This window comes from Lynx canadensis, chromosome A1, assembly GCF_007474595.2.
Source record: "Lynx canadensis isolate LIC74 chromosome A1, mLynCan4.pri.v2, whole genome shotgun sequence".
NCBI lineage: Eukaryota > Metazoa > Chordata > Mammalia > Carnivora > Felidae > Lynx > Lynx canadensis.
Window position 1 is genome coordinate 25,147,629 of NC_044303.2, and position 27,563 is coordinate 25,175,191.

Here is a 27,563-nt window from a genome sequence, read left to right on the forward strand (position 1 = left end):
TTCTGGGCCCCCGGTTGGTCTGCTTCCTCCCCACCCTCCCCAACCTTCTAAAATACCAATCTATCTATGAGGCCTGTCCTCTTCGCTGTCCCCAATCCTGCAACCCATTCCTTTGTAGGCTTACATTTTGTGAAGCTGTCTGTCAGAGGGCGGGTTGTCTGGAAACGGGTTCCCAGATGCGGACCGTTGAGGTGCAACCAGTAGAAATATAAGCCGACGCCTCAGAAAGGGCGGGGAAGGACTGGCGGAGGGAATGGTCTTGTGGACCGGGCTGGGCAAGCCTGCCTGTCAAAGCTGACCTGCCTGAGTCGGCCTGACTTTCTTGGATGACTTCTGGAAGGCAGCTCTGCAGCCGAGGCAGTTCCTGAGAGACGGGGCGGCCGGAGGCTGTCTGTAGACCACAGTCTCCACAGCCGGCAGCAAGTCCTTTGAAAGGGGGTCTGGGTAGCACCCCCTCGGTTCACCACACTGCCCCAGGCTAATCCTATCAGAATCTGATCATCTAAGGGCTCTAGCAACCCTAAAAGTAGATAAACAAGCCCACGGGCCCACTATGAATGTCTTTACACGTCGGTCTTCCTATTTTGGGCATCATGGTGCACACACGTTAGCAAGTGATCCTGTGATCTCAGCGCTGGTTCCCGAAAACAGAGCTTCCTGGTCTAAGATCTGAAAGAAAGGTAGACTGAGATATTTATCCATTAAATCCCTAGAGCAAACAGGAAGGTTCTGGGCAGTTTGCTTCCTTCAGCTCATTCCATTGTGCAGAATGAATATTACCCTTTTTAAAACTTTGGGACACGCTGCTCTAGAGCCATCTATTCTTGCCCTTGACTCAGTCACCGGTCACATATTTATTGGACGTTTACCGAGCACCGGGCGTTAAGCTAACCACTGGAGGTAGAGCGGGGAACAGGTCACATAAGGTCACTGCCACTGAGACACAGCGTAGTGGAAAAGAAAGGCTGGACAAGCAAACACAGAAACATAATCAGAAACAGTGTAAGCGTTACAGGAGAGGCTAACGGGGTGGGAGAGGATGGACGGAATGGCAAGACAAAGGCTTCACGGCTGCGTGCAAGCTGGGGCGTAAAAATAACTGTTTGCTGAGTAAACTCACCGCGGGTGTGCCTTCCAGCCGAAGAGGCCATGCCTGTGGTGGCCGTGACCACGTGCCCGGCAGACCTCCAACTAGAAGGGCCTTTGCTGACCAAGGCCCGGCCACTGTGCCTGTAACCACCCTGCCTGTACCTCTCCCACTGCACGTGTCTTTTTGTGTCTAGAAACCTGTTTGCATGACTCCTCTTCTCACCAGATTTCAAGCTCCTGCGAGCCATTCTCTTTTCTTGTTTTCCTGCTTATTTATTTTGAGAGGGAGAGAGCGAGCGAGAGGGGAAGGGGCAGAGAGAGGGAGAGAGAGAATCCCACGCAGGCTCCACGCGGTCAGCGGAGAGCCCAACGCGGGGCTCCAACTCACGGACCGTGAGATCATGACCTGAGCTGAAATCCAGAGTCGGATGCTGAACCGACTGAGCCCCCCAGGTATCCCAACATCCTCTTCTTGATTATTGTGGTAACAAATATTTCTTGATGAATAACTAAGTCTCCTCTGATGACTGTACCATTAAACGCCGAATCACTCCTTCACTCTCCAGCCCTCCAGGCTCACTTCATATTGTGCAGTAATTGCAAAGGTGTTGCCTTCAGGTGTGATCTCCCCTACCCGTTCCTGGAGGGTAAAACCTCTGTTCCCCTTTTTGTGCCTTTTCACGGGCCGCTCTATACCGACGTGCACATTCAAAGGGCCACCCAAACACTACTGAATGAAATGAGCGAACACGAATGGATATAAATCAATATGCGGTAGCGATTACCGACTAATGGGATTTGATTCCTCTCTTGGTTACCAGGATGGCGAAGTGACCGCCTGCGGCTTGCTGCAGGGTTTCATCTACTTAATGCTGCCCCAACATGTCTGCTGAAGATGATCAGTCATCAAGAGGAACATCACCCCTTCGCTCTGCCACAACGTCCCAGAATTCCACACAGACCATATCTTCGGAGGAGGAGATCGAGGAAGAAGAGTGTTCAGAGAAAGACTATCTATTTCCTGAAGAGGAAGAGTATCTGGAAGAGGAGGAATATCTGGAGGAAGACGACTACCTGGAGGAGGAAAAGTTGCTGGAGGGGAAGGCGCACCTGTATGGAGAGGGGTATGCGAAGGCGGGAGAGCATCTACAGGAGGAAAAGGACCTGGAAGAAGAGTATCTGTTGGGAAAGTATCTGGAAGACGGTGAGTATCTGGACGAGGGAGAGTATCTGAAGGGAAAAGAGTAGGTGTGTGAAGAAGAGTATCTGGGGCGGGTATGCGGAAGAGGGCCTTCTAAAAGATAGCAACTGGTGGAGTGCCTGGGTGGCTCAGTCGGTTGAGCGTCTGACTTCAGCTCAGCTCATGATCTCACGGTCCGTGAGTTCAAGCCCCGCGTCGGGCTCTGTGCTGACAGCTTGGAGCCTGGAGCCTGCTTCCGATTCTGTGTTTCCCTCTCTCTCTGCTCCTCCCCTGCTCATGTTCTGTCTCTCTCTCTCTCTGTCAAAAATAAATAAACATTTTTTTTAACAAAATTTTAAAAGATAGCAACTGTCATCCACTACCACGCCCAGGGAAAAAAAGATGAAGCTTGAGATAGAGCCGAGGCTCAATCTGTCAATCCTGCCCTCAGTGCCTACAGGTAGGAACACTCATTCCTGACCAGGTTCTCCCAATCTCAATAGCTGGGTCCCCAAGAACGGTGCCCACAGAGCAGAGAGGCTTAACGAACATGAAGCACCTATTCATAAACAAAACGAGCAGAATATAGCCCATAATTTGTATCTTTTCCTTATTGCGCAAATAACACGTATTTATTGTGGACGTTAGGGAAACTGTATATGAGCGAAACGAAGAAAGCAAAAATCCCTCCCATCCAGAGGGGAATAATCACTTTCCCACTTTGGTTATACCCTCACCAGGCTTTATAAAGTGTTTGTAACCTACTTTTTTAAGGTACATTTATTTATATATTTATATATTGCAATCACACATAAACACATACTTCTAGGAATATCATTTCATGTTATTAAATTTTCTCCAAATCATTTTAATAGCTGCATTGCACTGGATTGTATTTGCAAGCCGTAATATTTCCAATCGATTCCCTACTATCATTAGTGCATTTCTACTCATTACGTTTGTTTTCCAAACAGCATTTTGAGAAACATCCTTAGAGCTCGGTTTTATCAGTGACCTCCAGTTACTTCCTAGAATACATCCCACAGTCTGTTGCTAGGTCCACAGACACTAGTATGCTTCTCAGGGTACCCAGTAGGTCCCCGGAAGGCATCATCTTACTCTGCCGGTGAGTATTTAACTCTGGAGTGATTTCTCTCGTCCTGGGGCTGACACTTTTCCAACACGGTTCCCGCAACCGGCACCTGTTCCTTAAACTGGGCTTTCTTATTTGGCCCTGGCCTCCCTGTGCCGTTGCTGGCAGCGGCTGATACGCGCTTTCTCGCGGGCCTGCGCGGGGCCTTCCCTTGCTGACGTGACCGCTTGGCCTCATATATCCAACCACGTTCAGAAAGCTAAACGTCCAGGTCTTCTGCGTCATCTTACTGTTGACCTAGAAATAGAACTACATTATTTTTCCGGATCTGGTTCCGTTACCCACTGCAAGCACCTCAGGCAGCTTGATTTTGTGTTTTGTGTTTTCTGGGTTTTGTTTTTGTTTTTTTTGGTTTCTTGTTTGTTTGTTTGTTTGTTTTGTTTTGTTGTTTTTTTTTTTGGGGGGCAGCTTCAATTTTTAAATCCCAGTCTGATTACACACAGCCTGCATCCAAAACCTGGGTGTTCTCAGCAGCCACACAGGCATTTTTGCCTTTACATCCCCCTTCACCAAATCAGATGCCTCATCCTAGATTCCTGCTACCCCCGAAGAAATTTAGTTAGGGCACTGGAGAGATAATTCTCTATTGCTGGGAAACTCTCTTTTGTGTGTGCCTCTCTCCCTCTTGGAATCCTAATATCCCTGCTGTTCAAATACCAGGTGTAATTCCAGGATTGAAAAATAGCATTCAGACCATTTCTTTTGCACAGTATGAATCAAGCATTCTTAACATGTTCCCTGTATGCACTGGGCCTTTGTAAATATATTACCCACTGGAGTAGGACAAATACAATGTTGTCAAGTGAATGGAACTGTGTATAAAGCAAAAGCTTTGAAAATAAATGCCCTGCTAGCAAAATTTGGAGAGGCACTGCAAAACTGTAGAGGAATGTTAAATGCCTTGAAAGGCACATGGAAGAATGTTTTGGTCTGTGAAAACCCAGGGTACCACGCCAGGCTGCACAAAACAGGTTACATTAAAAAGGGTCTACAACAGGATTTGGAACTTTTCAAAAGAATTTACATCAATATTTCCTTATGTGGAATATTCCACCAATACCTTTAAGATATAAATTGGCTTAGCCCTTGGCACAAGAATGCCTTCCAGACCCATAGCAAATGCTCAGTAAATGCAAATTGAATCAAGCTTAATGTCGTTTGTTTCATAAAGTCAAACACACACGCACGCGTATGCACATACACACACATGCACACACCAGCATTTGTCCTTTAAGATATTTTTATAAATGAATTGGCACCTATAAAATGAGCCCTGGAAATGACAAAACGGGCTCCCCTCTCTTAGGCTGATGGATTAATTACTAGAGACTAGTGCTGGAGCACTATGTTGAGAAAGATTCTGAGGCCCCGTTTCGCCCAAGAGGATGGAGAAGCCAGTGTGCCATTTATTTGTCTATCTGGTGGTAGATGTGAGTCTATCACAAAGGACACCGTCTTCTTCCTCTCTCGGGAGCTTAATTGCCTAGGCTGGCATGTCAGATCTCTCCCACTTATTAGTGCGTGAACTTGGGCAAGTCACTGAAGCCCTCTGTGTGCTGGTTTTCTTATCAATTAGGAATAACAACAGACATACCTTATAGGATATCTGTGAAGATTAAAGGGATTAAATCATGTAAAGCATTATGAACTCTGCCGGGCACATAGCATCGGAAGCCTAGGCAAGTGTTAGCTCCTTTTACTATTACCATTCGTGTATTGTGTTATGTTCCATGACTCTCCTACCATTGACTTGTGAAGGGTAATTTATACTCTCCCCACCACACACCCCACCCACTCAGCTTGTGAAGTGGACTTAACAAAAAGAGAAGATGCAATGGATTGGGGTGTGGGAGGGATCTGTGCCCCCCACCTAACTACTCGGCAGGCTGGTCAATTTCAGAGACTCCCATTGCCCTGGATAAATCAGGGTAGGGTCATACTAACAACCTGTACCCTCCTCTCTTCTTTAAAGAAATAATTTTCGGGGCGCCTGGGTGGCGCAGTCGGTTAAGCGTCCGACTTCAGCCAGGTCACGATCTCGCGGTCCGGGAGTTCGAGCCCCACATCGGGCTCTGGGCTGATGGCTCAGAGCCTGGAGCCTGTTTCCGATTCTGTGTCTCCCTCTCTCTCTGCCCCTCCCCCGTTCATGCTCTGTCTCTCTCTGTCCCAAAAATAAATAAACGTTGAAAAAAAAAAAAAAGAAATAATTTTCCCCACGGTCTGTGGGGGAAATCCAATAAAATTAGATGAGCAACTTGAGTATAAACGCGGCATCATTTGCCACCGAATAATCAATAGTTCCGTGTGACTGATCTCCCCAAGAGGTTCCACGCAGGTTTCGTAAACCGTGGGTGTCCACGCTGCAGGTGTGATGTCAGGGTCAGATGATTCAGCACACGGTGGGGCCGCCTTTGACCTTGGGCATATCACTTAACTTTGTCTAAGTTTCAGTTTGCCTGTATGTAAAACTACCTTTCTTCACAGTGTGGTTGCAAAATGTAAGTGAAAAAGTATATCTGAAAATGCTTTGAAAGCTCTCCCACCTCCATTGTGAGGTGCAAAAATGCTCTTCTGATCTCACCTGGGCGGAAGGTGCTAGAAGGAAGTGCCATCTATGTTACTATCATGCCGTCGTAGAACAAGAAACCGTTCCATAATGAGGCCCCTTTTGGTTTTTTTAGAACCCCAGAACTTCCTGAAGATGCATTCTGCTCGGTGGTAAATAATACCGTAGAGCTGTCGCAGTATATTAATTTTGATTCATAATGTTTTTGCCCAATTGTATTTTGATACGCGTAATCTTCCGGATTTGATTTTCTTTACCCTCGCTGCCCCGACCCCCTCTCCCACAGCTCCAGATGCCGTTTGGCCCACATGCTATTATCATTCAGTGGCCATTTCCAGTTAAGAGTTGCCCCAACAACCCTTTCCAGCAGGGTACCCAGCAGTTTTCTGTGTAGTGAAGGAGAAAGGTTTGCAATATATTGATAAGGCAGGGACGGGAGAGCCAGCCAATTTGTCAGGCAGGAAACTTCACAGATGGTGACAGAGCTTTGCAACCAGCCTGCCTTGAGTTGGAACTGGTGAGGGAGTTGCTGAGCCCCAAGGCCAGTCGCTCACAGCTTCCACTCTGCTCCGGAACAAACAGCATCACTTTCTGTACGTGTCTCTCTATGTGTCTTGCCCGAGGTCAGGAGCGCAGCGCAGTGGCATCGGCGTGTGTTGTATATTTCACGACCTTTGTCCCCTTAACTTCTCCCAGCCATTATTTGTCTCCACTTTGCAAATGCAGAACCTGGAGTCAGAGAGAGGGTAGGTGACTACTCCACGGTCACGGGAAGCCATTAAAGGAACCAGGACAGGCTCCCAAGGCTTCTCTTCTCTTCCTCTTGTAATCACCTCTGTCTTTTCTCCTTTCCTTCCTCCTTTCATTCTTTGTTTTGGCTTTTTAATAACTTATGTGCATATTTTAATTTTAGGAGAATGGCATTAAAAAAACTAAAATCTACTTTTGTTTACTTATTTGTTTGCTTTTGAGAGAGAGAAAGCACACAAGCGAGGGAGAGAGAGAGAATCCCAACCAGGCACCATGCTCAGTGCAGACGCCAAGGCGGGACTCGATCCCACGACCTGAGATCAAGACCTGAGCTGAAATCAAGAGTCAGGTGCTCGACCAACTGAGCCACTCAGGCGCCCCTTGCTCTTGTTCATTTTTTTAATTGAAAACTTGAAAAGCAGAGAGCAGCAAAACATTGTCCACTCTACCAACATTCAAATATAAATAGAGCTGATTCACTTTTTAGTGATTCTTATTCTGTCCTTCCACTCTTATTTCTTCTATATTTGGTGGTGGTGGTGCTCCTTGTTTTGTAGTTCGTTTGTTTTCACTGTTTTAAACATACGGTACGTGCAACTTTGTATTTTACTTTGTAACCGTGCAGTGACTTGAACATTTGCCCATGTCGTTTGGTTTTTGCAGACATCATTTTAACATCCTAGTAATATTCCTCAATAGTACTCTGTCTCATGGGTAAACTGTGGGTAAGGAAAAGTGTTGAACATCGAAGTTCCAAACTTCAAATTCTAGTTATCTCTTTCCTCCTTCCATTCTACCGGTCTCTATTATGAGAATTGGTGGCATATTTTATCCCAGTTGTGCATGAAATTCCTAACGTATCATTCCAGGCAAATGGGTAATTAAATGACGCAAACGGCCTCTTTGACATTAAAACTGAATTGTAAAATATTTATATTTTAATATTAAAATATTAACATGTATATTAATTAATATTTATGTTATGTTTAATACTCGTATTAAAATATTAATATTCTGAACCCCAGTTACCTCTTCTGTACAGATAGCCTTCACCTCGGGACAGAAGGAGACCTGTCTGATAACCCGAAGATTAACAAAGCAAACTTGAATTTCCAAAATCCATGCTTTCATGAACATTATCTTCTTGAGTTCTCCTTGACTTTATGAAATTTAACCTTGTAATTTCTAAAGGAAACCATTAAGAGAGACAATACTAACGACAAGTAAAAATAGAAAAATTCTACAAATTGGGGCCTCTCCACCCCAAACCCAGCATCACATACTTGACAGCACTTTTTTTTTTTTTAATGTTTTATTTATTTTTAAGACAGAGACAGAGCATGAGCGGGGAGGGGCAGAGAGAGAGAGGGAGACACAGAATCCGAAGCAGGCTCCAGGCTCTGAGCTGTCAGCACTGAGTCCGACACGGGGCTCGAACTCACGAACAGTGAGATCATGACCTGAGCTGGAGTCAGACGCTCAACCGACTGAGCCACCCGGGCGCCCCGACCACACATTTTTAAATAAGAAAAAAAGAAAAAAAGATGCCTTCTTTTTTTTCAATATTGTCCTGTTCTTTTTCCAATAGAATTCAATATGATGTATTCATGGAAAAGCCTGCCTATCCTTACAAGGTAATAGTTTTCTTTTTGGATAAATCAAATGGAAATTCGTGCTTAGGGATGCTGCTTCGGGAGCCTTTGTGTCCCGAAGCCGGGGAGTAGGGGGGTGGGGTGGCGGTGCAGGAGACAGGCCCCCTGGAGAAGGAGGGGTTGCGGTGGAGGGACGGGGGTCTTGGGGAGTCACACAGAAAGGACCTCCCACCACTGCCTTCTGCCACTCGGCCACTCACAGGGTGAGGGACAGTTCCCAAGGTCCGATTCCTGGACGCCCAGCACTACAGAGAGGAAAGGGCAGGTGCCATCTGAGTCCGCAGACAAGGTCTCAACCTGGGAGAGGTGGCAAGGGGCTTGCGGCCGTGCTCACCGTAAACACAATGCCCAAAAGAGAGTTGCCATCTGCCTCGTTCAGGCATGTAAATGCCTCCTTCTATGCACTCAGCTCTGCAGAAACCAAGGTGGGGGGTACCCCCGACTTCCCACTCACAGGCCTTGTCCTTGTGTCTCCTCCCCCACAATCCCTCCCCAAAGGATGATGGGGGGGGGGCGGGGGGACATTTGTGTCCACCGGTGAAGTGGGTTGGCATTAGATACAAAGAAAGCACGAGGCCAGTTCGGTTATGGTGAGAGGCAGGAAGGAGACCCCTGCTGATCCGCATTCGGAGCCCACAGGTTACAACTTGAGGGCTACCCCTCAGCCCCGCGAGCCCGCCGGGTCCTGCGCTCCAGGCTGCACACTGCGGGAGGCTGAGCACCGTGGGTCTGACGGCCTCGCCTCCACTGAAGCAACACCTCAAAGGGAGGGGCTCTTCCGAGGCCCCTTCACCTCCATTGCTGACACCCACAGCGTGTTAAGCAACGTGGCAGGGACCACTGGAAAGGCTGTGACTGGAACAGGGACTCGAGCACCAGGCTGCTTGGGTTCCAACGTCAGCGGCTCCACCCAGCCAGCTGTGTGCCCCAGGGCAGCCACGTAATCTCCGGCGGCCCCAGACTCTTCCTTCATAAAATGGGGACAGTAAGAATTTCAGCCGTATGAGGCTGTGGTCGGGATGAAAGGAGTAGTAACTCACGGGGCTCCCTGAGGGGGCGCCTGGGTGGCGCAGTCGGTTAAGCGGCCGACTTCAGCTCAGGTCACGATCTCGCGGTCCGTGAGTTCGAGCCCCGCGTCGGGCTCTGGGCTGATGGCTCGGAGCCTGGAGCCTGCTTCCGATTCTGTGTCTCCCTCTCTCTCTGCCCCTGCCCCATTCGTGCTCTGTCTCTCTCTGTCTCAAAAATAAATAAAACATTAAAAAAAAAATTAAAAAAAAAAAAAGGGCTCCCTGAGAACCGTGCCGAGTGCACATGACGTGTTCAGTAAGCGCTGTGGCTCGTTTTCATTCCTGGCCTGCTCCCAGGAGCCACCGCATGGAAACTTAGCACGCCTGCGACAAGAGTCATGATTCCTGGTCAGCTTTGACCTAAACGTATGCACCCTTCCAGCCCTTTATTCATATTCCAGCTGAGTGGCTTTCCTGTCACCGAGGAGTGCATGAGGATCGGAGGGGCCCTGGGGCCTCACCTGTGTCTGTCACACGCTTTTTGGCTTGGCTCGCAGAGTCCAGGTCTGGGCCATGGGTGCTCAGAGAGCCCCTGGCTTTTCCTGGCACAAGGTTGCTGAGAGACTGAAACTGTGCAAACCACTTCAGGCAGGACGTGTTACGCTCATATGTGTTTGTTAAGGCAGGGGGTGGGAAAAGGAAGCAGGTTCAGGTTCAGCAGCGTTTCGTGGGTCCCTGATAAACAGGAAGGCTCCCTCTCCCACTTCTACACGCATGCCCTGAAGGTCCCCCACCCCGAGCACACCAGGCCCCTCCCCCGCTCTGAAACAGCTGACGACGCAGGCCTGCAACCATCCACGCTCCCCAGGATCCAGGATCCATGGCTCTTCCTGAACCCTTCCACTGCAGACGGGGCAGGGAGCTGGCGTTTGGCTCAGGAGGCCAGAACCCCAGCCCCGCCTCCACAGGTGCCCCAGAGACCCTGCACCGTCCCAGCCCAAGGCAGGTGTGGCAGGGAGGACGTTGAGTAAATGTACATGGCGATGGCAATGGCCGGATAGGGCCACCATTACCTTAAGTATAACCCCCTCATCGTGTTTGGCTGCTTTGACTTCTCAGGGTCCTTTCATGGGGACTTGCATTACCTCTCGGGGTCACCAGGGAGTGAGACAGGACAGGCATCATCCCACTAAAAAGATAAAGCCCAGGAGAGTCTCCTGATCTGGCCTTGAGGCCCGGAACAGGGCAAGGGTTGACGCTCGCCTGAAGAGCTTACCTATGTCCCCTAGTTCTCGATCCCTGTGGTCACCTGATCTAGGATCTGCCATCTTGCCACTTGACCCCACTGCTCCTTTTTAATGGCGCATCCTGAGAACACAGCCACTTCGCCCTAGCCGCAGGCTGGCACAGACCCAGGCCTTCCCACGGGTCCCTTGGAAGTGAAACGAGATCTGTCTGTAGCTCCCACAGGCACTGAGCCTCCCGGGTAAGGCAAGTGGCCTCCTCCCCTCTCCCTCAACCTCTTCACCCCCCAGCCTCAGAATGCAGCCCCCTCTCTGTCCCCCTCTGCGTAGGGGAACCCTGACCCACACAGGGAACAGGCCTGTCGCTGAAGGGCCACCGAACCCAGTAAGAACCTTCTGGGACCTTACCTCCCCAGTAAGAACAACAGCAGCCAAGACCACATTGCCCACTCCCGTCTCATCCCCACCGGTGGGGACCTATGAGGGAGGTATGATTATCAGAAAGGTGCAGAAGCCGAAGCCCAGAGAAGTTAAGTAGGTTACCCAAAGTTACTCCACAATCGTGCAAGAGCCAAGATTTAAGCTCGGGTCATTTGGCACCAAAGCCCGTGCTTTGTCTACCAATCCCAGTCGCCACCCATTTGGGTTGGCGTTGTCCCTCACGCTTGTCTCTGCCATTCGACCGGTTTACATGAGGTGACCTCAGGGCTGAAATACCCCCAGAGACCCCTCTCATCCCTTTGAATTATGGGCTTTTGTTCCCACTTAAAAGCCAGAGATTCCCGAGGAAGCACACAGCTGTGGTGTTTTGGGGTTGTCCCTTTTGATACTAAGCTGTCAAATGGCAGGATCTCCGCCTCACAGCCACTGCTCTGTCATCAGGCCCTGTGGAAACCTTTCTCCATAATGGCGGTATCTGTGGTGGGCAGACTAGAGGGGACAGGCCTCAGGGCTTGATTTTAGCTGTAGCATCTACTCTGGTATTTTTTCCACTCTTTCTGAGGCAGAAAGGGCCACTGAAATGCGCAGGGTCATAACGAGGAAGGACAGAGAATGTTCTGCAACACTAGAGTGTCAGTAATGGAAGCCTGGCCCATTGGCCTTTGAAGGCATCCGTAGAGACTTCTACTCCAAACGAAGCAGCAGTTGGCGACGTGGGGCTACGCCGCCTGGAATGGCTCATGGGCCTATTTACCATCATCTACAAGCTGGTCCCTCTCAACCTGCGACATCCACCATCTGGGACGGGCAGAGTCTGCAGGAGACGGAGGGTAGCACCCCACCCCCACTTTCCCAGCAGGCCATAGAACCCAGTGCCTGCCCGGACCCCTGTGTGGAAGTTGACCCGCCCCTGTGCTCCCTTCTGACAGGGAACCCGCTCAGGGGACCACCTCCTACGCCGCCCCTCCTTTCATCTCTGAATTGTCCCACGAGTCTCCATACCATGATGCGATGCCTTCCACATCCTCCGTGCAGCAAGATGGAGAACTTCTGGCCTGGCATGACGAGAGCACGCAGACAGAATGGATCTATGAGAGTAAGTTGGGTAAGGGGAGCTGCCCCCTGCTGGCCATCACACAGGGGGCTGGAGGGGGCATGCATTCCGTGCGTGCGAAAGAGCGGGGCTCCCGCATTGCCTCTCATGCTAATGACAGATATTTCTTCCCGTGCCATTCGATATGGTACTTTAGGGAAAAAGTTAAACTCCTCTACTAGCCCTGCCACCCCCATCCTCCAGCCCAGACCCCCCTCAGAGAAAGAGCATCAGCAAAGTGCTAGAACAAATACCTTTTTCAATCTTCCCCTCTCTTTTCATTAGCCTTCCTGTTCCCGTTCTACATGAACACAGGCCCTATTTCCCTCGGGGACACAGGCCATTACCTTCCCAGATTACAGACTGGTTCCTCGGGGTGATGGGCTGTATCCGGATGATCACGTGGACAGTGGCAAATGGGATTCTGTCTCAGCAGGCAGGCAAAGCCAGCCCGGATTCAGAACCAGCCCAAATCATCGGCAGCGTGAACTTTTGTAGCCACAACCTGGAGACACTCCAGAGACAGTTTGGCAAGATTGCGTTGAGAATCTTAATCCTCTACCCAATGAAGCCCAAAGTCCCCTCACTCTAGGATCCTGGGACGGAACACTGAATAGCATTTCTTGCCGTTATTAATAATTTAAATCCCGCCTTCGTGAGATTGATCCATCACGGGTTCACAGATTCATTTCACATCTGTAGTCATGGCAGCGGTAAATTAGATTCCCCCATCACCCCCCCCCCTTCCCTGCCTGCATCCGTGCCTGCTATATTTTGTAGCTCGAATGTGGTTAAATGAAATTAAGAGCCCAAAACCCTATGAGGGAGCGGGGAGAGGCAGAGGGCAGGGCCACGCAGGCCAGGAGCCCAGTGGCGCGGGCAGCCCAGGCGGGATGAAGAGTATGTTATGGGCTAAATCAGTTCGTGTGGGACTTCGGTCAGCACGTGAGCTCCGAGGGAGCCCTGAGAACTGGAACCATTTCAAAGTCAATAAGCATGACAGCTGGGGAGAATCTGAGCATTTATCTAAATATTCATAAGCAGGATTCTTAAAGTCATTTACTGGGTAATAGCCTGTAAAGGGCCAGTGCTAAGCTTGAAAGGATGTGTGAGGGAAGAAAGAAGATAGAAGAAGGCAGGGGGGAGGGAAGGGGGGCACCAAAGCCTGTCCTTATAGCTGTGGACCCACCTCCAGAGAGAGAGCCTCCTGCCGTCATTGTTTTATTTGACGTGTTCATTCATGATCCTTTCGGTCCCTAAGCTTAATTTACAGAGCTAGTCATGTCTGTGTCTAATTTAGGTCTGAAGCACTCTGCATATTTGGTCTGTAGGGGCACGTTTTGCAGCTAAGTGTCTTTTTAACACCGAGTTCTTTACAGCCAGCATATGTTTGGTGTTTATTAAAAGTCTAGCCACCCACGGGAAGTGCCTGCTGATCAAATACTGTGACATGGGTGGCTTGGGCCAAAGGTGTGCTTTGGGTCAGAGGCTCTAAGCCAGGACCAGGGACACACCCAGGTTCCTGCAGTTACGTGAAGGGGTGGTGCCCACAGCAGAGGTTGAAACACAAGGGACAGCAGGCAATTCTCTAAAATTTGTGGAGGTTTTTCTTTCCCCTTCTGCCTTGGATTTGCAAGCCATCCTTTGGAGAGCACGGCTAACAGTTGGGCCAAACGTGCCTATAATATGTACATGATTATGTCTGGGCAATGGGATGGGGCAGACAGATGGCAAAGATACTTCCTTCTGAAGTGAAAGAGTTGTAAGAGAAAGTGACGGTGTGCAGGAAAAAACCAGGAAGTACGGAGGTCCAGGAAGGTGGAAGGGCTCAAACCCACGTCAAGAGGAGAGAGAGGAAAGTGACACAGGGAAAATGATGCGTGGGTGACGGGATGGGGCCCATGCCATGAAGGAAAGCCAGTCCTTCTGCAGCTGGAGTACAGAACACTAAGGACTCCCAAGGAGGCAAGACACAAAAAAGAATCTGCTTTCAGCCCGGGGCAGGAGCCAGCCACCCGCTTGTTGGAGAAACACAGACACTCAAGGCAAAAACAAGCCAAAACGCTGGCTGTGTAGGGCTGAGGGCCAGTGGGAACAGCAGAGGTGAGAGCAGGCATCGATAATGCGATTCCTCCGGGTCCGGGACTGTGCATCCCTGTCCCAGATTTCCTGTAAAGATGCAGACTTCCAGCCTTATCAGGATCCCTGTCTGCATTCTTAACAACATCCCCAGAGGATTCACAGGCACAGGAATATTGGAGAACCAGAGAACCTCAAGTGGAGGATAAATTTCACGGGGGCTAGGTTCCTCTTTTTAAAGCATTGGTAAGTTATGGGATTGTTCAACCCCCGCGGGCCAGAAACAGCATTTTACATGGCAAGGCCCTTCTCAACAAATAAGACTTTGAACCGAATATGGAGGGAAAACACCCAGATAAATCCTTGAAACCTATTACTATGGAGAGTGGCAGTCTGATACTGAAGGAATGCTAACGGCACAAGAAATGCCTCATGATGTATATAAGGAAGTGTTCCGAGGGAGGACCAAGAAAGGCTATTGATGGCCTCAGGTGTCTACCTATCCAGGCACAGAGCAGGATCGTAAAGAACTGCAGAATTTCTAACACAGAGCATTATGCCCATGGCTGTAAAAATCTTCAAGACTTAGTGCCTGGCACATAGTAAGCCTGTGTGAGTATACTGCAAATATTTGTTAAATACTTGCAAAATTGTTGTTGAATCCTCACCTGATTCAGGACCAGATATGGTGATAGGAGGGTGTATCCTACTCCCCAAAAAAGTCTTGGTAGGAAGGGGGCTCCATATAGAAAGATGTATATACAAAGAGATACTGTCTGTATAGGAATGTGGGTGGGGATAAACAGAGGGAGGAAGGGCTGTCAGTGGAATTTACTTCAAGCCACCTGGCCGGATGGAGAAGACGGTTGGAAAACTCCCCAAAGTGCAGACCAGTGCCATTTCCTCCAGTAGACTCAGATTTTGAAAGATCACACGCAGAGGCTAAAAAGATGAGAAGGTTACCTGTGATAAAGGTAGGAAAATGGCTCAAACTTAAGAATAGTGCCAGGAGAGCTGAAGCCCAGGACAAACTTATTCTTCCCAAAAAGTCATTGTTGTCACCATCCCCCTCACCACCACCATCATCACCACCATCATCATCATTATCATGCAGGCAGCCACAAAAAAAAGAGGGTCCTTTTAAAATATGATTAGGGTTGGGCGCCTGGGTGGCTCAGTCAGTTAATCCTCCAACTTCGGCTCAGGTCATGATCTCACAGCTTGTGAGTTCGAGCCCCGTGTCGGGCTCTGTGCTGACAGCTCAGAGCCTGGAACCTGCTTTGGATTCTGTGTCTCCCTCTCTCTCTGCCCTTCCCCCACTTGTGCTCTTTCTCTCTCTCTCACAAAAATAAATAAACGTTAAAAAGTTTTTAGAAATAAATAAAATATGATTGGGGCAAGAAGAAGATCAAGGTAAACAGGGACACTGTTTATAGTGCAATTTGGAGAAACGAGTCAGAGAAAGTCAGGTTCTTTGCTATTTAATTTTGACTTCTCTAAGAAGGAAAAGTGATCTCTGGATTGAAATAGATGCAACAAAATTAGGCAAGAAATAGCAGAAACCAAAGGCTGGTGAAAAGATCAGAAGGGAATGATAACTCCGTGTCCTGACCGGGATAAAACATACACCAGAATATCTATAGAGCGAGAGTGGCTTAATCACATGCATGGTTTTTGAGGAAATGGGAAATGAGTCTGTGCGACCAACCCGGGGCAAAAATACTGAGAGCAAAATGGTCATAAGAAACCAGCATAGGCTAAGGACAAATCAAGGTCCCTTCTTGACGAAGTTAGTAGATCGGGGGAACTGTGGTAACCCAGTAGGCCCACATTCCACAAGGGGGTTCATTTGCAAAGCCTTCCTGCTATTCCGTGGACGAGATGGAGAAATGTCAGGTGGATGCTAATGGAAGATGATAGAATGAGAACTGTCGAATAACCACCCAGAGATACTGTTTAAGGATCAGAGTCAACCCAGTTTCTAGTGGGGAGCCACAGGGCTCGGGACATTTTAGCACAGACCTGGATATGGACGGAGGAGGAATATTTATATTTGCAGACGACCTGAAGCTGTTGGTTGATGGGGATAATGCAATCAGATTCTAAACAATCCTGACAGGCGGAAACATTGACCCGGGACTAGCTACATAAAATCCAGCGCTAACTTAGAGCGGATCCTGCTTTGAACCCCACAGAAACGGTAGGATGGGAAAGTACAAGGTGGGGAAGGCCTGTTTGGGGTAGACACTTTACTCATCCACAAGTTTAAGAAGTCAGTGGTATGACTGATGTGAGTGCTGGAAAAGTTAGCGTAACGAAATACAGTTAAAAGATGATACAAACGGGGGCGCCTGGGTGGCGCAGTCGGTTAAGCGTCCGACTTCAGCCAGGTCACGATCTCGCGGTCCGTGAGTTCGAGCCCCGCGTCGGGCTCTGGGCGGATGGTTCAGAGCCTGGAGCCTGTTTCCGATTCTGTGTCTCCCTCTCTCTCTGCCCCTCCCCCGTTCATGCTCTGTCTCTCTCTGTCCCAAAAATAAATAAACTTTGAAAAAAAAAAAAAAAAAAAAAAGATGATACAAACGGAAATCAGTCCTGCTTTAGCCAGCCCCGGGACAGCTGTTCAGCGTGAGGACTGCCACACCGCATGAGAGTTGGACGCAGACTCGGAGGAGAGAGCGGCGTTAGGCAGACTCAGAGGCTGCGTCATCCGCAGACGTGTTGGCACCAAGGGGGTGGCAAGCCTGGAAGACGCGTGGCTCTGAGAGAGGATAACTGCCTTCAAGCATCGATGCTCTCCACACAAGGACGAGGTCTAACTGCCTGTGCGCTGAAGGGCTAGAGTAGGACCGCCTTCGGGGGAATACGTTCAAAAAAAAAAAAAAAATCCCTAACAGAGCTATGCCACAGTGGGATGAGTTTTCTTCTTTTTTATTTGATTTTTTTACATTTTTTTTAAATCATTTTTTTAACGTTTATTTATTTTTGAGACAGAGAGAGACAGAGCATGAACGGGGGAGGGTCAGAGAGAGAGAGGGAGGCACAGAATCCGAAACAGGTTCCAGGCCCTGAGCTGTCCGCACAGAGCCCGACGCAGGGCTCGAACTCATGAACTGCGAGATCATGACCCGAGCCGAAGTCGGCCGCTTAACCGACTGAGCCACCCAGGCGCCCCTATTTTTTTATATTTTTAATGACGTTGAATTTATTAATAGTTTTCTTTATAAGTTACAACTTTTATCTTGTTGAAGGAGTTCTTCAACTCAAAAACAACAAAGTTCTTCTCCAGTATTTTCTCTTTTTTTCCCTTTTTTTAATGAATATAATTTATTGTCAAATTGACTTACCTACAACACCCAGTGCTCATCCCAACAAGTGCCCTCCCCAATGCCCATCACCCATTTCCCCCTCTCTCACCCACTACCCCATCAACCCTCAGTTTGTTCTCTGTATTTAAGAGTCTCTTCTCGTTTCCCTCCCTCCCTCTCTGTTTGTAACCATTTTTCCCCCTTCCCTTCCCCCATGCTCTTCTGTTCAGTTTCTCAAGATCCACATATGAGCAAAAATATAGGATATCTGTCTTTCTCTGACTGCCTTATTTTACTCAACATAATACCTTCCAGTTCCATCCATGTTGCTGCAAGCGGGAAGATTTCATTCTTTCTCATTGCCAAGTAGTATTCCATTGCTTATATAAACCACATCTTCTTTATCCATTCGTCAGCTGATGGCCATTTGGGCTCTTTCCATAATTTGGCTAGTGTTGAAAGCGCTGCTGTAAACATCGGGAGCGGCTAAAATGAACAAACCAGGAAACTACAGACGCTGACGAGGACGCGGAGAAATGGGAACCCTCTCGCACTGCTGGTGGGGATGCAAACTGGTGCAGCTGCTCTGGAAACCAGTGTGGAGGTTCCTCAGAAAGTTAAAAATAGAACTACCCTACGACCCAGCAATAGCACTGCTAGGAATTTACCCAAGTGCCACAGGAGTGCTGATGCACCGGGGCATAGGATGAGTCTTCTTTTTTTTTTTTTTTTAATTTTTTTTTCAACGTTTATTTATTTTTGGGACAGAGAGAGACAGAGCATGAACGGGGGAGGGGCAGAGAGAGAGGGAGACACAGAATCGGAAACAGGCTCCAGGCTCTGAGCCATCAGCCCAGAGCCCGACGCGGGACTCGAACTCCCGGACTGCGAGATCGTGACCTGGCTGAAGTCGGATGCTTAACCGACTGCGCCACCCAGGCGCCCCATGGGATGAGTCTTCTTAAAAGCTGGAGAGGTCCTTGACTGCAGAGGGCTCAGCCTCAGCTAAAGGACTGATAGTCACGGATGCTGCACGGGTGCGGGAGGCTTGCGTCCTGACCCCTTGGCCCAGGCTCGAATCCTGACACCCCCGGGGGCAGGCGGAGCAGTTTGCCTCTGCTTTTTGACCACTGGCCTGCTAGTCTCTGCTGTGCACACATAGGACTTACATACAGGACGTGTGTGCGCGCATGCATGGGTGTAGGGATAGGAAGAGGGAGAGGTGGGGAGGGCACAGAAAGGAATAGGGACTACAAGATCCCGCCAGACATAAAATGACGATAACCAAGAACTTACAAAAGTCCTCAGAAAATACAGTAGCCTCCCATTGCGTATCTTAGCGGATCGTACTAGATAGCCCCCTTGTGTCCCGGCCAGTTCCCGTCGAATACTCCTCAGAGAGCACCAGGAGGGCAGACATGCCCACTTCCCGTAGTGACACGCATACCCCATACATTTCCACACGGCTTTGGAGCGACTTGGAGCTCCAAAATCTCCCCCCATACTGTTCTGTCTATCCTGAGGATCCTAACTGGCCCTGCGGTTACCAGAGGAGAAGGCCACAGAGGGGCTACGTGTCCCGACCCCTGGTTCACCGCAGTCCTGGATAAGTTAGCAGAACTAAAGAGGAGGACGAGGGGCAGGGGGTGCCACCAGTGCCCTCCAATCTGCTCGTCCCCTCTCGCGATCAGCCTTGGGCATCGAGGAAGAACTTCGGGCCCTAAATGTCTAATATGGACCCCTCGGAAAGTGGGAGTTTAAAATCGCTAATGGCCACCTTCTTCTGTCTCTCAACAGCACCTGCAAAATCAAAATCAAAACTAAAACTCTCAACAACCACACTAACCACTGAGAAGTCAGATTTGGAAGGTATTTAAATCTTATGATCTTATGATGATTTTAATTTTTTTTTAATTTTTGTTTTAACGTTTATTTTTGAGACAGAGAGAGACAGAGCATGAATGGGGGAGGGGCAGAGAGAGAGGGAGACACAGAATCGGAAGCAGGCTCCAGGCTCTGAGCCATCAGCCCAGAGCCCGGCGCGGGGCTCGAACTCACGGACCGTGAGATCGTGACCTGAGCTGAAGTCGGACGCTTAACCGACTGAGCCACCCAGCCGCCCCGATCTTATGATGATTTTAAATGACTTGTAGAAGTTAACAAATCCATCCACAAGAAGGTAAGAATAACAGGATGAGCGTGCCCCCGGCCAAAGAGAGACCTCCTTTGACCTTTTAGGATACAGCGATCTTACCTAAGGCCAGTGGCCAAGGCATTATTTCTAGGGCTTGGTGCCAGGCTCAGGGACCAAGGAAGAAATGGAGCCAAAGGGTAAAGTGCTTTTAAATTTGAATGAGATTGAATTTTGAAAAGGGAGGTGAGGGTATTTACCACTGGAATTGGAAGGAAAGATAATAGGTTACCCTTACTCAGTTTCTTCCGTGACATTTACCGTATACCTACCGACACTTAATTGTTCACCTACTGCGTACTGGGCAGGATATAAGATGGACAAAACCATCACAACCTCTGACAGACTGGCCACGCTTGCAGTGAACGTAGCAGAGCACACAGAGCTGTTGAATCGCTACGTTGTGCACCTGTTCCTCCAGGAGCTCAGTGTGCCCGTGAAAAGAAAAAAATGACACCTTCTCAGAATTTAAATTCTGGTGGGGGGGATGAAGTGTGAACAGAGGGAAGGGAATCACTATTTGTCGAACGTAAGCAACGGGCCTCAAACTGCCAAAGACTGTAGAAGCCACTTACCCCAAAACCCACGATCTCCACTCTGGTCTCCCCCAGCTCTTTGGGACGTGCTTTTTAAACCGATTCCCTCAGGGACCCAAAGGTCGAGACAAGTTCACCATACCAGATCCTATCAATAATTGTTGCTACTCTTTTTCAGTGTGTGCTACCCCTGACGTGGCTCATGAGGAGGAAAGTGGTAAGCGCCCGGCATAATATATCCAAAGATCCCTGCTCCCCGCAGAGTGTCCTGGGCTGCGGGGTGGTGGCCCGGGAGGGTGGGGCCCTTGCTGGTCCAGCTTGCACCAAGTCCTCGAGAGGACCCGGGGTTGTGCTGGGCACACGGCCTCTGAACTTGGATGGGTTTCCGTGTCCTTTCCTGAAGAGGAGGAATAGAATGAAAAACAGAGAGAGGGTCTCTGGAGCAAGACGGAATGACCTGGGAGAGAAGTTCATCCCTTACTCAGGAGCCCCACATTTCAAGAGGGTCTAGCTGGCTGCCGGCATCCCCGAGGGCTGGACAGCAGGGCTTGACAAGGACGCGAGGGCCCGTCCAAATAGACATATCCAATGGCGCCTTGGTAGGGAATAAATTGGAGCCCCCACAAATGGTGCCTTGAAACACGTTCGTTCTTCATTAAGGAGGGCTTAGTTGAATCCTATGAAGGGGAAAGACAGGAGGGAATCCTGATGGTGGCAAAATCCCCACTGACACCTCCCACCCTCACCCCCAAAGCAAAAGCCCCACAATTAACCAGGCCCATCCTATTAGAAACAACTTAGGGACTACAGTATCTTGTCTTTCAACGTGGTAGGGGCTGAGGGGGAGATTAAGTCTGGGACACACAGGTGGCTTATCAAACAAACTCTCAGACTCTAGACAATGTGTCCCACCCGCTACCCAACCCCCCCCCCCAGAAGGGTACCGATCAATAGAATTGTCTTCATCTTAATCCATTTCCAGGGAGGGTTTAGAGCTGTGCCGCTCAAACTTTAATGGACAGAACGATCACTGAGGATCTTGTTAAAATGCAGATTCCGGCTCAGTAGGCCTGAGGTCCTGTATTTCTCACAAGCTCCCAGCAGCAGCTACTGCTACTAATCCATGGGCCCCACTTCGAGGAGCAAGGTTTGAGAACAGCTTATACACTTGTGCCCTTAGCAATCACCAGACGAGCCAATCCCTCAACCCACCTGTCGAGAATAAGAAGGAACTTACTACAGGAAAGGTCGAGGAGGTGAAGGCAGGACAAAGTTGCTTCTGTCGCCTGTTTATCAGCAGAGCTAGGTTGCCCACTTTTCAGAGCCGGCCCCACGGCTCATGCTTCACTGCTTCCTCTCCCCCTTTCCTCATCCACAATGAGGGGATCTGCCCTGCAGGGGCGGCTCAAACATCTCTCCCGAATTCGGGAACTGTGGTTCCGGCAGGAAAAGCCATTAGAAGAGAGGCACTGATTGGATGGAGAAAAAATTAAGATCTGTGCTTAATCGGCTCCAGAGAGGACACAGTCTACTTTAGGGAATCCTGTGTGCCTGGCGCCTACCAACGTCAGCCCCGCTCCTCTGTGCTGCCCTGAAGACGAGCCTGACACAGAAGAGGGGACCAGAGAGCCAAGGGGCTGGGTGACAGGTTGCAAGTAGCCTGTAGGGCCACCGCTCAAGGGCCTGACACTTCCCCCGCCCCCACCAACCCTCCCATAGGGCCTCACAGGAGAAGATGAGCAGCTCACCAGAACAAAGGTAGAGGTAGACAGAAATCCCCAAAGGGAAAGTTAATTAGGCATTAGGCATGAAGCTTTTCCTTGTCTTTCAGCCCCAGTTGTGGCTGTTGCCGCACATCTGCTGAGCTTGTCTTGACATGGAGACAGCGCCCGTTGACGTTAGTACGGTTAATTATTATGTTGAATCGAACCCTTCAGAAGGCTGTCGTTCGGCATTCAGGACTGCCAAGCCACCTTCTTCCCGCGATAAACACCTAGTTTCGTTTCCGTTCATTAGCCTTATTCCATAAAGCCTATTCAAATGGGGAATCACAAATGATGGGGACTTGCTAAGCTATTTGGGCCAGAGCCAGGCTCTCACTCTCAATCTAGGGCGGGCGCATACTCGAAGAATCTTCCACGGGAGGCACCTCCTGCCACTCCGTCTCTCCAGACGCGTTCTCCCAGGTCCTCCACATCCGCTCTCCAGTGACCACCACCAGGAGCCTCCCCCTCAGAGTTTGCTGGAACTCCCATGGATTGTTGCTGGGTGTTCCCGAATGGCTTTTCAAAACGTTTCTCGGCCGTTTCTGTGTTTCTGGGGGACACAAGGTGTTTCTGGAATCGAGAGGCCCCCGGGCCTGGTGTCGGTCTAGCTGAGTGGGGGCTCTCTATCCCAACAGAGTTTTTATTACTGAACCAAAACTGGGAAGAAGTGCAAGGTAAACGCGTGCAGAGATCACGGAGAATCTTCTCCATCCCCAAAGGTGTCACAGAGACACAAAATCGGACACAATAAGTCAGCCCTGCACCAACCTGGTGGATTTTCAGGGCTCTCTGGGTGGGCCGGCTTCAAGGAACTGCTGTCATCCTGAAGCGGAGAAAACAGGCCCCAGTAATTTCCCTGGGGGCTCAATTACCGTCTGAGAGCCCGTCCCTGAGCGCCCCCCTCAAGAGCCACACCTTCCCGGGAGCAGGAGATGGGGCCCAAGATGTAATTATCAATTCCTTGATTCAATTTGCACCCCGTCGACCCTGGAGGCTCTAAGCCCCTCTCCTGGCCCAGGCTGTACCCGACCTTGAGAACAAAGGCATTTGCTCTCTGCTTTTTATGCGCTCACAGGCTCGAGAATGTATCTCTTATGCTTTAATTCGCAATTAGCAGCCGTACGTACGTCTGGAAATCGGCAATTTTTTTACAACACTGGCAGGAGTTAGGAATATTCCTCAGGATTTCCAAGAGGAAATCACACTCAGAATAGATCTCTCCCAGAATAAAATCTAAAATTCTTCCCATAGCCTATAAGGTCCTCTGTGGGCTGGCCTTGTAACCCCTTCCCCGCTCCCCCATTTCCACTCCCGCTGCCTTCCATATTCACCCCTTTCCAGGTATACTGTGCCTCTTACAGTTTGTCAGTTATGTCAGCCACACTCCCACATACTGTCACCTCAGGGCCTTTGCACCTGCTAGCCCCCTGCCAGGAATGTTCTTTTCCAGCTATCTGCCTGCTTGTCCATTGCCTTACTTCATTCAGGACTCACTCAAATGTCACTGTGTCAGGTGAACCTTCACCAGCCGCTAGTAACACACACTTCCTAAAGTCAGCCACTGAAACTGACCCTTTTATTCCTATTTTATTAATATCCCCCAGCTGAATTTTAGGAAACTTGATGAGTTTACCTAAAGCCTTATTGATGATGCATGCATTTTTATTTAAAAGGGCAAAATGCCGTAACACCGTTTCCTTTTGGTTTTGGTTTTGTTTGCTCGTTGTTGTGGCTGTTTTTCCAAATGCCTTCGCTTCTGCTGTGCCCTCCAAAATCAAAAGCCATGGAGTTTGTTTCCAAAGAGAGCTTTTGGGATGATTTATTAAATGAACCCACGAACTCAGTGGAAACTGAGAGCTACGATAACAAGGTAAGTCAGATAAAAACTCAAGCCCACCTTCCTCCAGATGTTGGAGCAGTGTGGCCCCAGGCCAGCGGGGAACTGCCTCTTGGTGCTGGGATTCATTGCTTCGTTCCATTGTTAGCATAGCCCAAAGGAGCTTTTCTTAAAACAGATGAAAATTTAAATGCCACACATTAAATCAAAGTGGGTCAGAAGAAAACCAAAGGTAACCCTCCATGGCCCTACTTTCAGAGCCCTATTGATAATATAATCACATTCCAGAACCCGTTGAAAGGTGGCAAAGCCCAAAATAAAACATTCAATTTATCTAGATATCAAGGCAAATCAGTCTTTGTCGAAACCTCAATAAAAATGACGTTAAATTCTAGAAAGATGGAGTAGATGTACTTTTCCCACTTACTACAGCTTAAAACCCTAGACGTTATATGAAAAACAAATAGAAAAAGCCTCTGAAGGACTCTTAAGTATAGAGAACAAACAGGGGGCTCCTGAAGGGGTGGTGGGAGGGGGGATGGGCTAAATGGGTGAGGGGCATTAAGGAATCTACTCCTGAAATCACTGAGGCACTATATCCTAACTTGGATGTAAATTAAAAAATAAACAAATTATTTAAAAAAAAAAAAGAAAAGAAGCTTCTCAAGGGTGGAGAAAAGAAAAGGGTGGAGAGGGACACCTGGTGGTTCAGTCGGTTGAGCATCCGACCTCAGCTCAGGTCATAATCTTGCGATTCGTGGGTTCAGGCCCCGACTCGAGCTCTGTGCTGACAGCTCAGAGCCTGGAGCCTGCTTCAGATTCTGTGTCTCCCTCTCTCTCTGCCCCTCTCCTCCTCGCTCTCTCTCTCTCTCTCTCAAAAATAAAATAAACATTAAAAAAAATTGAAGGGTGGCGAGCGATCAGACTGGCTAGTAACCTCATGACCCAAGGGATGACATGGTGGGGAGTTTCCTGAGTTCTCTTTTTGCTTCGTATATCCCTGGTGATTAAGTGCTGAAAGACAGCAACTCAGAAACCCCAACAAGCAAGCCTGCTGTCTCTGACCGAAGGACGAGGAACGGGGCAGCCTCGCAGGACAGACACTGAGACAACAGCCTGTGCCATGCAGGCTAACACCGCAGCAGCTCGCGGCAGCTCGCCTTCCCCACGTCCTGCCACCACGACCCCTCAGAGGGACACAGAACCGGCCCCCCAGAGTCCGCGGATGTCCCTTCTCCAGCTGGACCCCATAACCAGAGAGGAGATGAGAAGTCGCAATAGTTTGAACAAGCCTTACATCTACAGTTTGCTGTGTCCTCTTTTCCTGCATGAAGATTTTACCCGCTGGTGCAAGCTGGTGGCTCTAATTTCCTGTGTCTACTTACATCTAAGATTTACACGCCGATTCAGGTGGAAACATTATTATGCATCCTTTCTATTACAGCGAAGAAACTTTCTCAGGACTGTAGGTACTAACGACAATCACAGGACTGAAATTTTGTGTTCCTGGAACTCAAAATTAAGCCGATATATTCTTCTGAATTTACGATAGAAAAGGTAGAAAGATTTTTTTTCAGCAAGCGTTGGAATCTGAATTGTTTTAATTAGAAACTTCAATTACTCAGAGCCCTTCGGCACCCCTGTCCGCTGAGGTGTGCCGTATGGGATGGAGATGGCAGTCTGAGGCACAGGGGAGGCACCTCCCGGGAGGTTGTGCACAGCACACGGGGGAGGCGCCGGGTGACAGGTGCACTACACCACGCCCGCCCCCACCCAGCCCCAGACACTGGCCTCCTCACCATAGGCAGCCGTACGGGTTGGAAGGCAGCCGAGCAACGTCACTGGAGGCAGAGGTGGACAGGCGGGGCCAGAGCAGGACAGAAAGAATGGCGCAAATGCCACATGGTACCTGTAGCTGAAAGACCTGTCAGTGTGGACTTTTGAGGCCCCTTTTGGGGGAATCCCGGAAACCACTGGGGTACAAACTAAAGAGAGGACGCTAAGTCCTTCTATTTGGATAGGGGCTCTCATACTTTGGCTATTCTGACAGCTCGGCTCCCTTTGCTGCTTTTAGTTCTCGATCCGCGCTTGTTTTAATTCCGTGACGTCCCCACGCCTCACAAACCTGGCTGTGCAAATGTTTTCGGTCGCGGGAACCAGAGATTCACCCAGGAGAGGTCTCTGGGCGTGGAGAACCTAACACTGGGGTACTCGATACACCTGCCATGGTGAGGAGGCTAGCTCTACTCTACAGGCAGGGGAAGCAAATGAGACAGACCTCTAAGAAGTCACGTGTGCTGGCTAAATCGAGTAGGGTGGCACAGCCTGGACGGGACGAGAACTTCAACGAGGCCCACCCCGTGGGTCTGTTGTCCGGTGGGCCACAGCGGGCACCGTGGTTTCTGGGGGACAAAACTCAGAATCCAAAGACGATGGGGAGAGATCCCTGGCCCAGGCAAATAGGAAGTCACTCCGTCCCAAGGGAAGAACTGTCAACAATGAGGAATTTCGAGGCAGCCATATTGGTGCCACGGGCCTTACCCTCTACCTGCTCAGAGGCAGACTCCGGTTCTAAGAGATAAACTGAGGCCTACAAAACATTTTAAGAGTCTACTTGAGCATATGTCGATTCGAATTGTGTACCACCAAATCGGAAGTGGTTAGGAAGTGCTCTGCTGGCGGGAGCTGGGGAGAGGCTTTTATAAAGAAGAGGCAGAAGCAGAGCAACAAAAGTTTTGATTGGCCGTCGCTTCAAGCCCATTTGGCCACTTGCGATTGGTGGTCCTTAGGTTTCGATTCATAACATTGAGGCATTTTATAGGCTTAGATTTTGGCTGGCTTACCTAGGCCCCGTGACACGAGAGCCACCCGCCTCTGTGTAATAGCCTGCTTGGTTAGCTAACTCAACACCCCCCGTTGGAGAGGAGCTGCGGAGTCTGGGAATCAGGCAAGCCGGACCTGAGGCACCCCAGCCTGCCCCCCCCAACCTGGAAAAACCCAGCCAACCACAAGCTACATTCTTAAATTTGTCCCAGCTCACACACAACTTTGGATATGTCGGTCTTCCGCCTACCAGAGGAGGCTAATACGTGAACGGCATACAGTACGTTATCGGATGTTGAACAGCCATAATGGCCTCAACCTCAACCTCACGTCATGAGCAGGGCGACGTGAAAGCTTCACGGGTATTAGAATCACAGATTTGGGATAGATTGGTCAGATTTACAAAACAAGAAGGCAGCTTGAAACATCACTACTTTGGAAGAATCTCTAAACGCAGAATTGGCCGCTACTATAACGTGTTAGGCGTTAGGTGCTACCCTGCTTTCCTGAAGACTGCCATCCTTCACAGTGAAGCAACCACTAGGAGCTTGGCCTTTCCTGCAACTCAGAAAGCCTGGTATGCCCTTAAATCATGGAAGCATTTTTAGGCTCTATAACCATCTCCACATTTGGGAAATGGAGTCTTTTATGCTCTGAAAAGACTTATTGCCATGCTTCTGTTAAAAAATTAATAATAATATTACATATTATATATATTTTATATATGCGTGTGTATATATATATATGGAGAGAGAGAGACAGAGAGAGAGAGAGAGAGAGCAAATGGGGGATTGAGGAGTATGAGAATAATGGAAATAGTCTTTAAAACAAATCTTACTGGCCACCCTACT

At 49.2% G+C, this 27,563-nt stretch overlaps 1 protein-coding gene across 1 annotated transcript in view; it reads left to right on the forward strand.

Annotated features, from left to right (window-relative positions):
- Nucleotides 1-1,971: 1,971 nt before the first annotated feature.
- The window catches only part of ERICH6B (glutamate rich 6B), a 56,264-nt gene continuing 30,672 nt past the window's right edge, over nt 1,972-27,563 (forward strand). The window contains exons 1-3 of the mRNA XM_032593476.1: nt 1,972-2,333; nt 12,012-12,178; nt 15,304-15,368. Coding sequence (XP_032449367.1) covers nt 1,972-2,333; nt 12,012-12,178; nt 15,304-15,368 — 594 coding nt within the window. The remainder of the gene's footprint in view (nt 2,334-12,011; nt 12,179-15,303; nt 15,369-27,563) is intronic.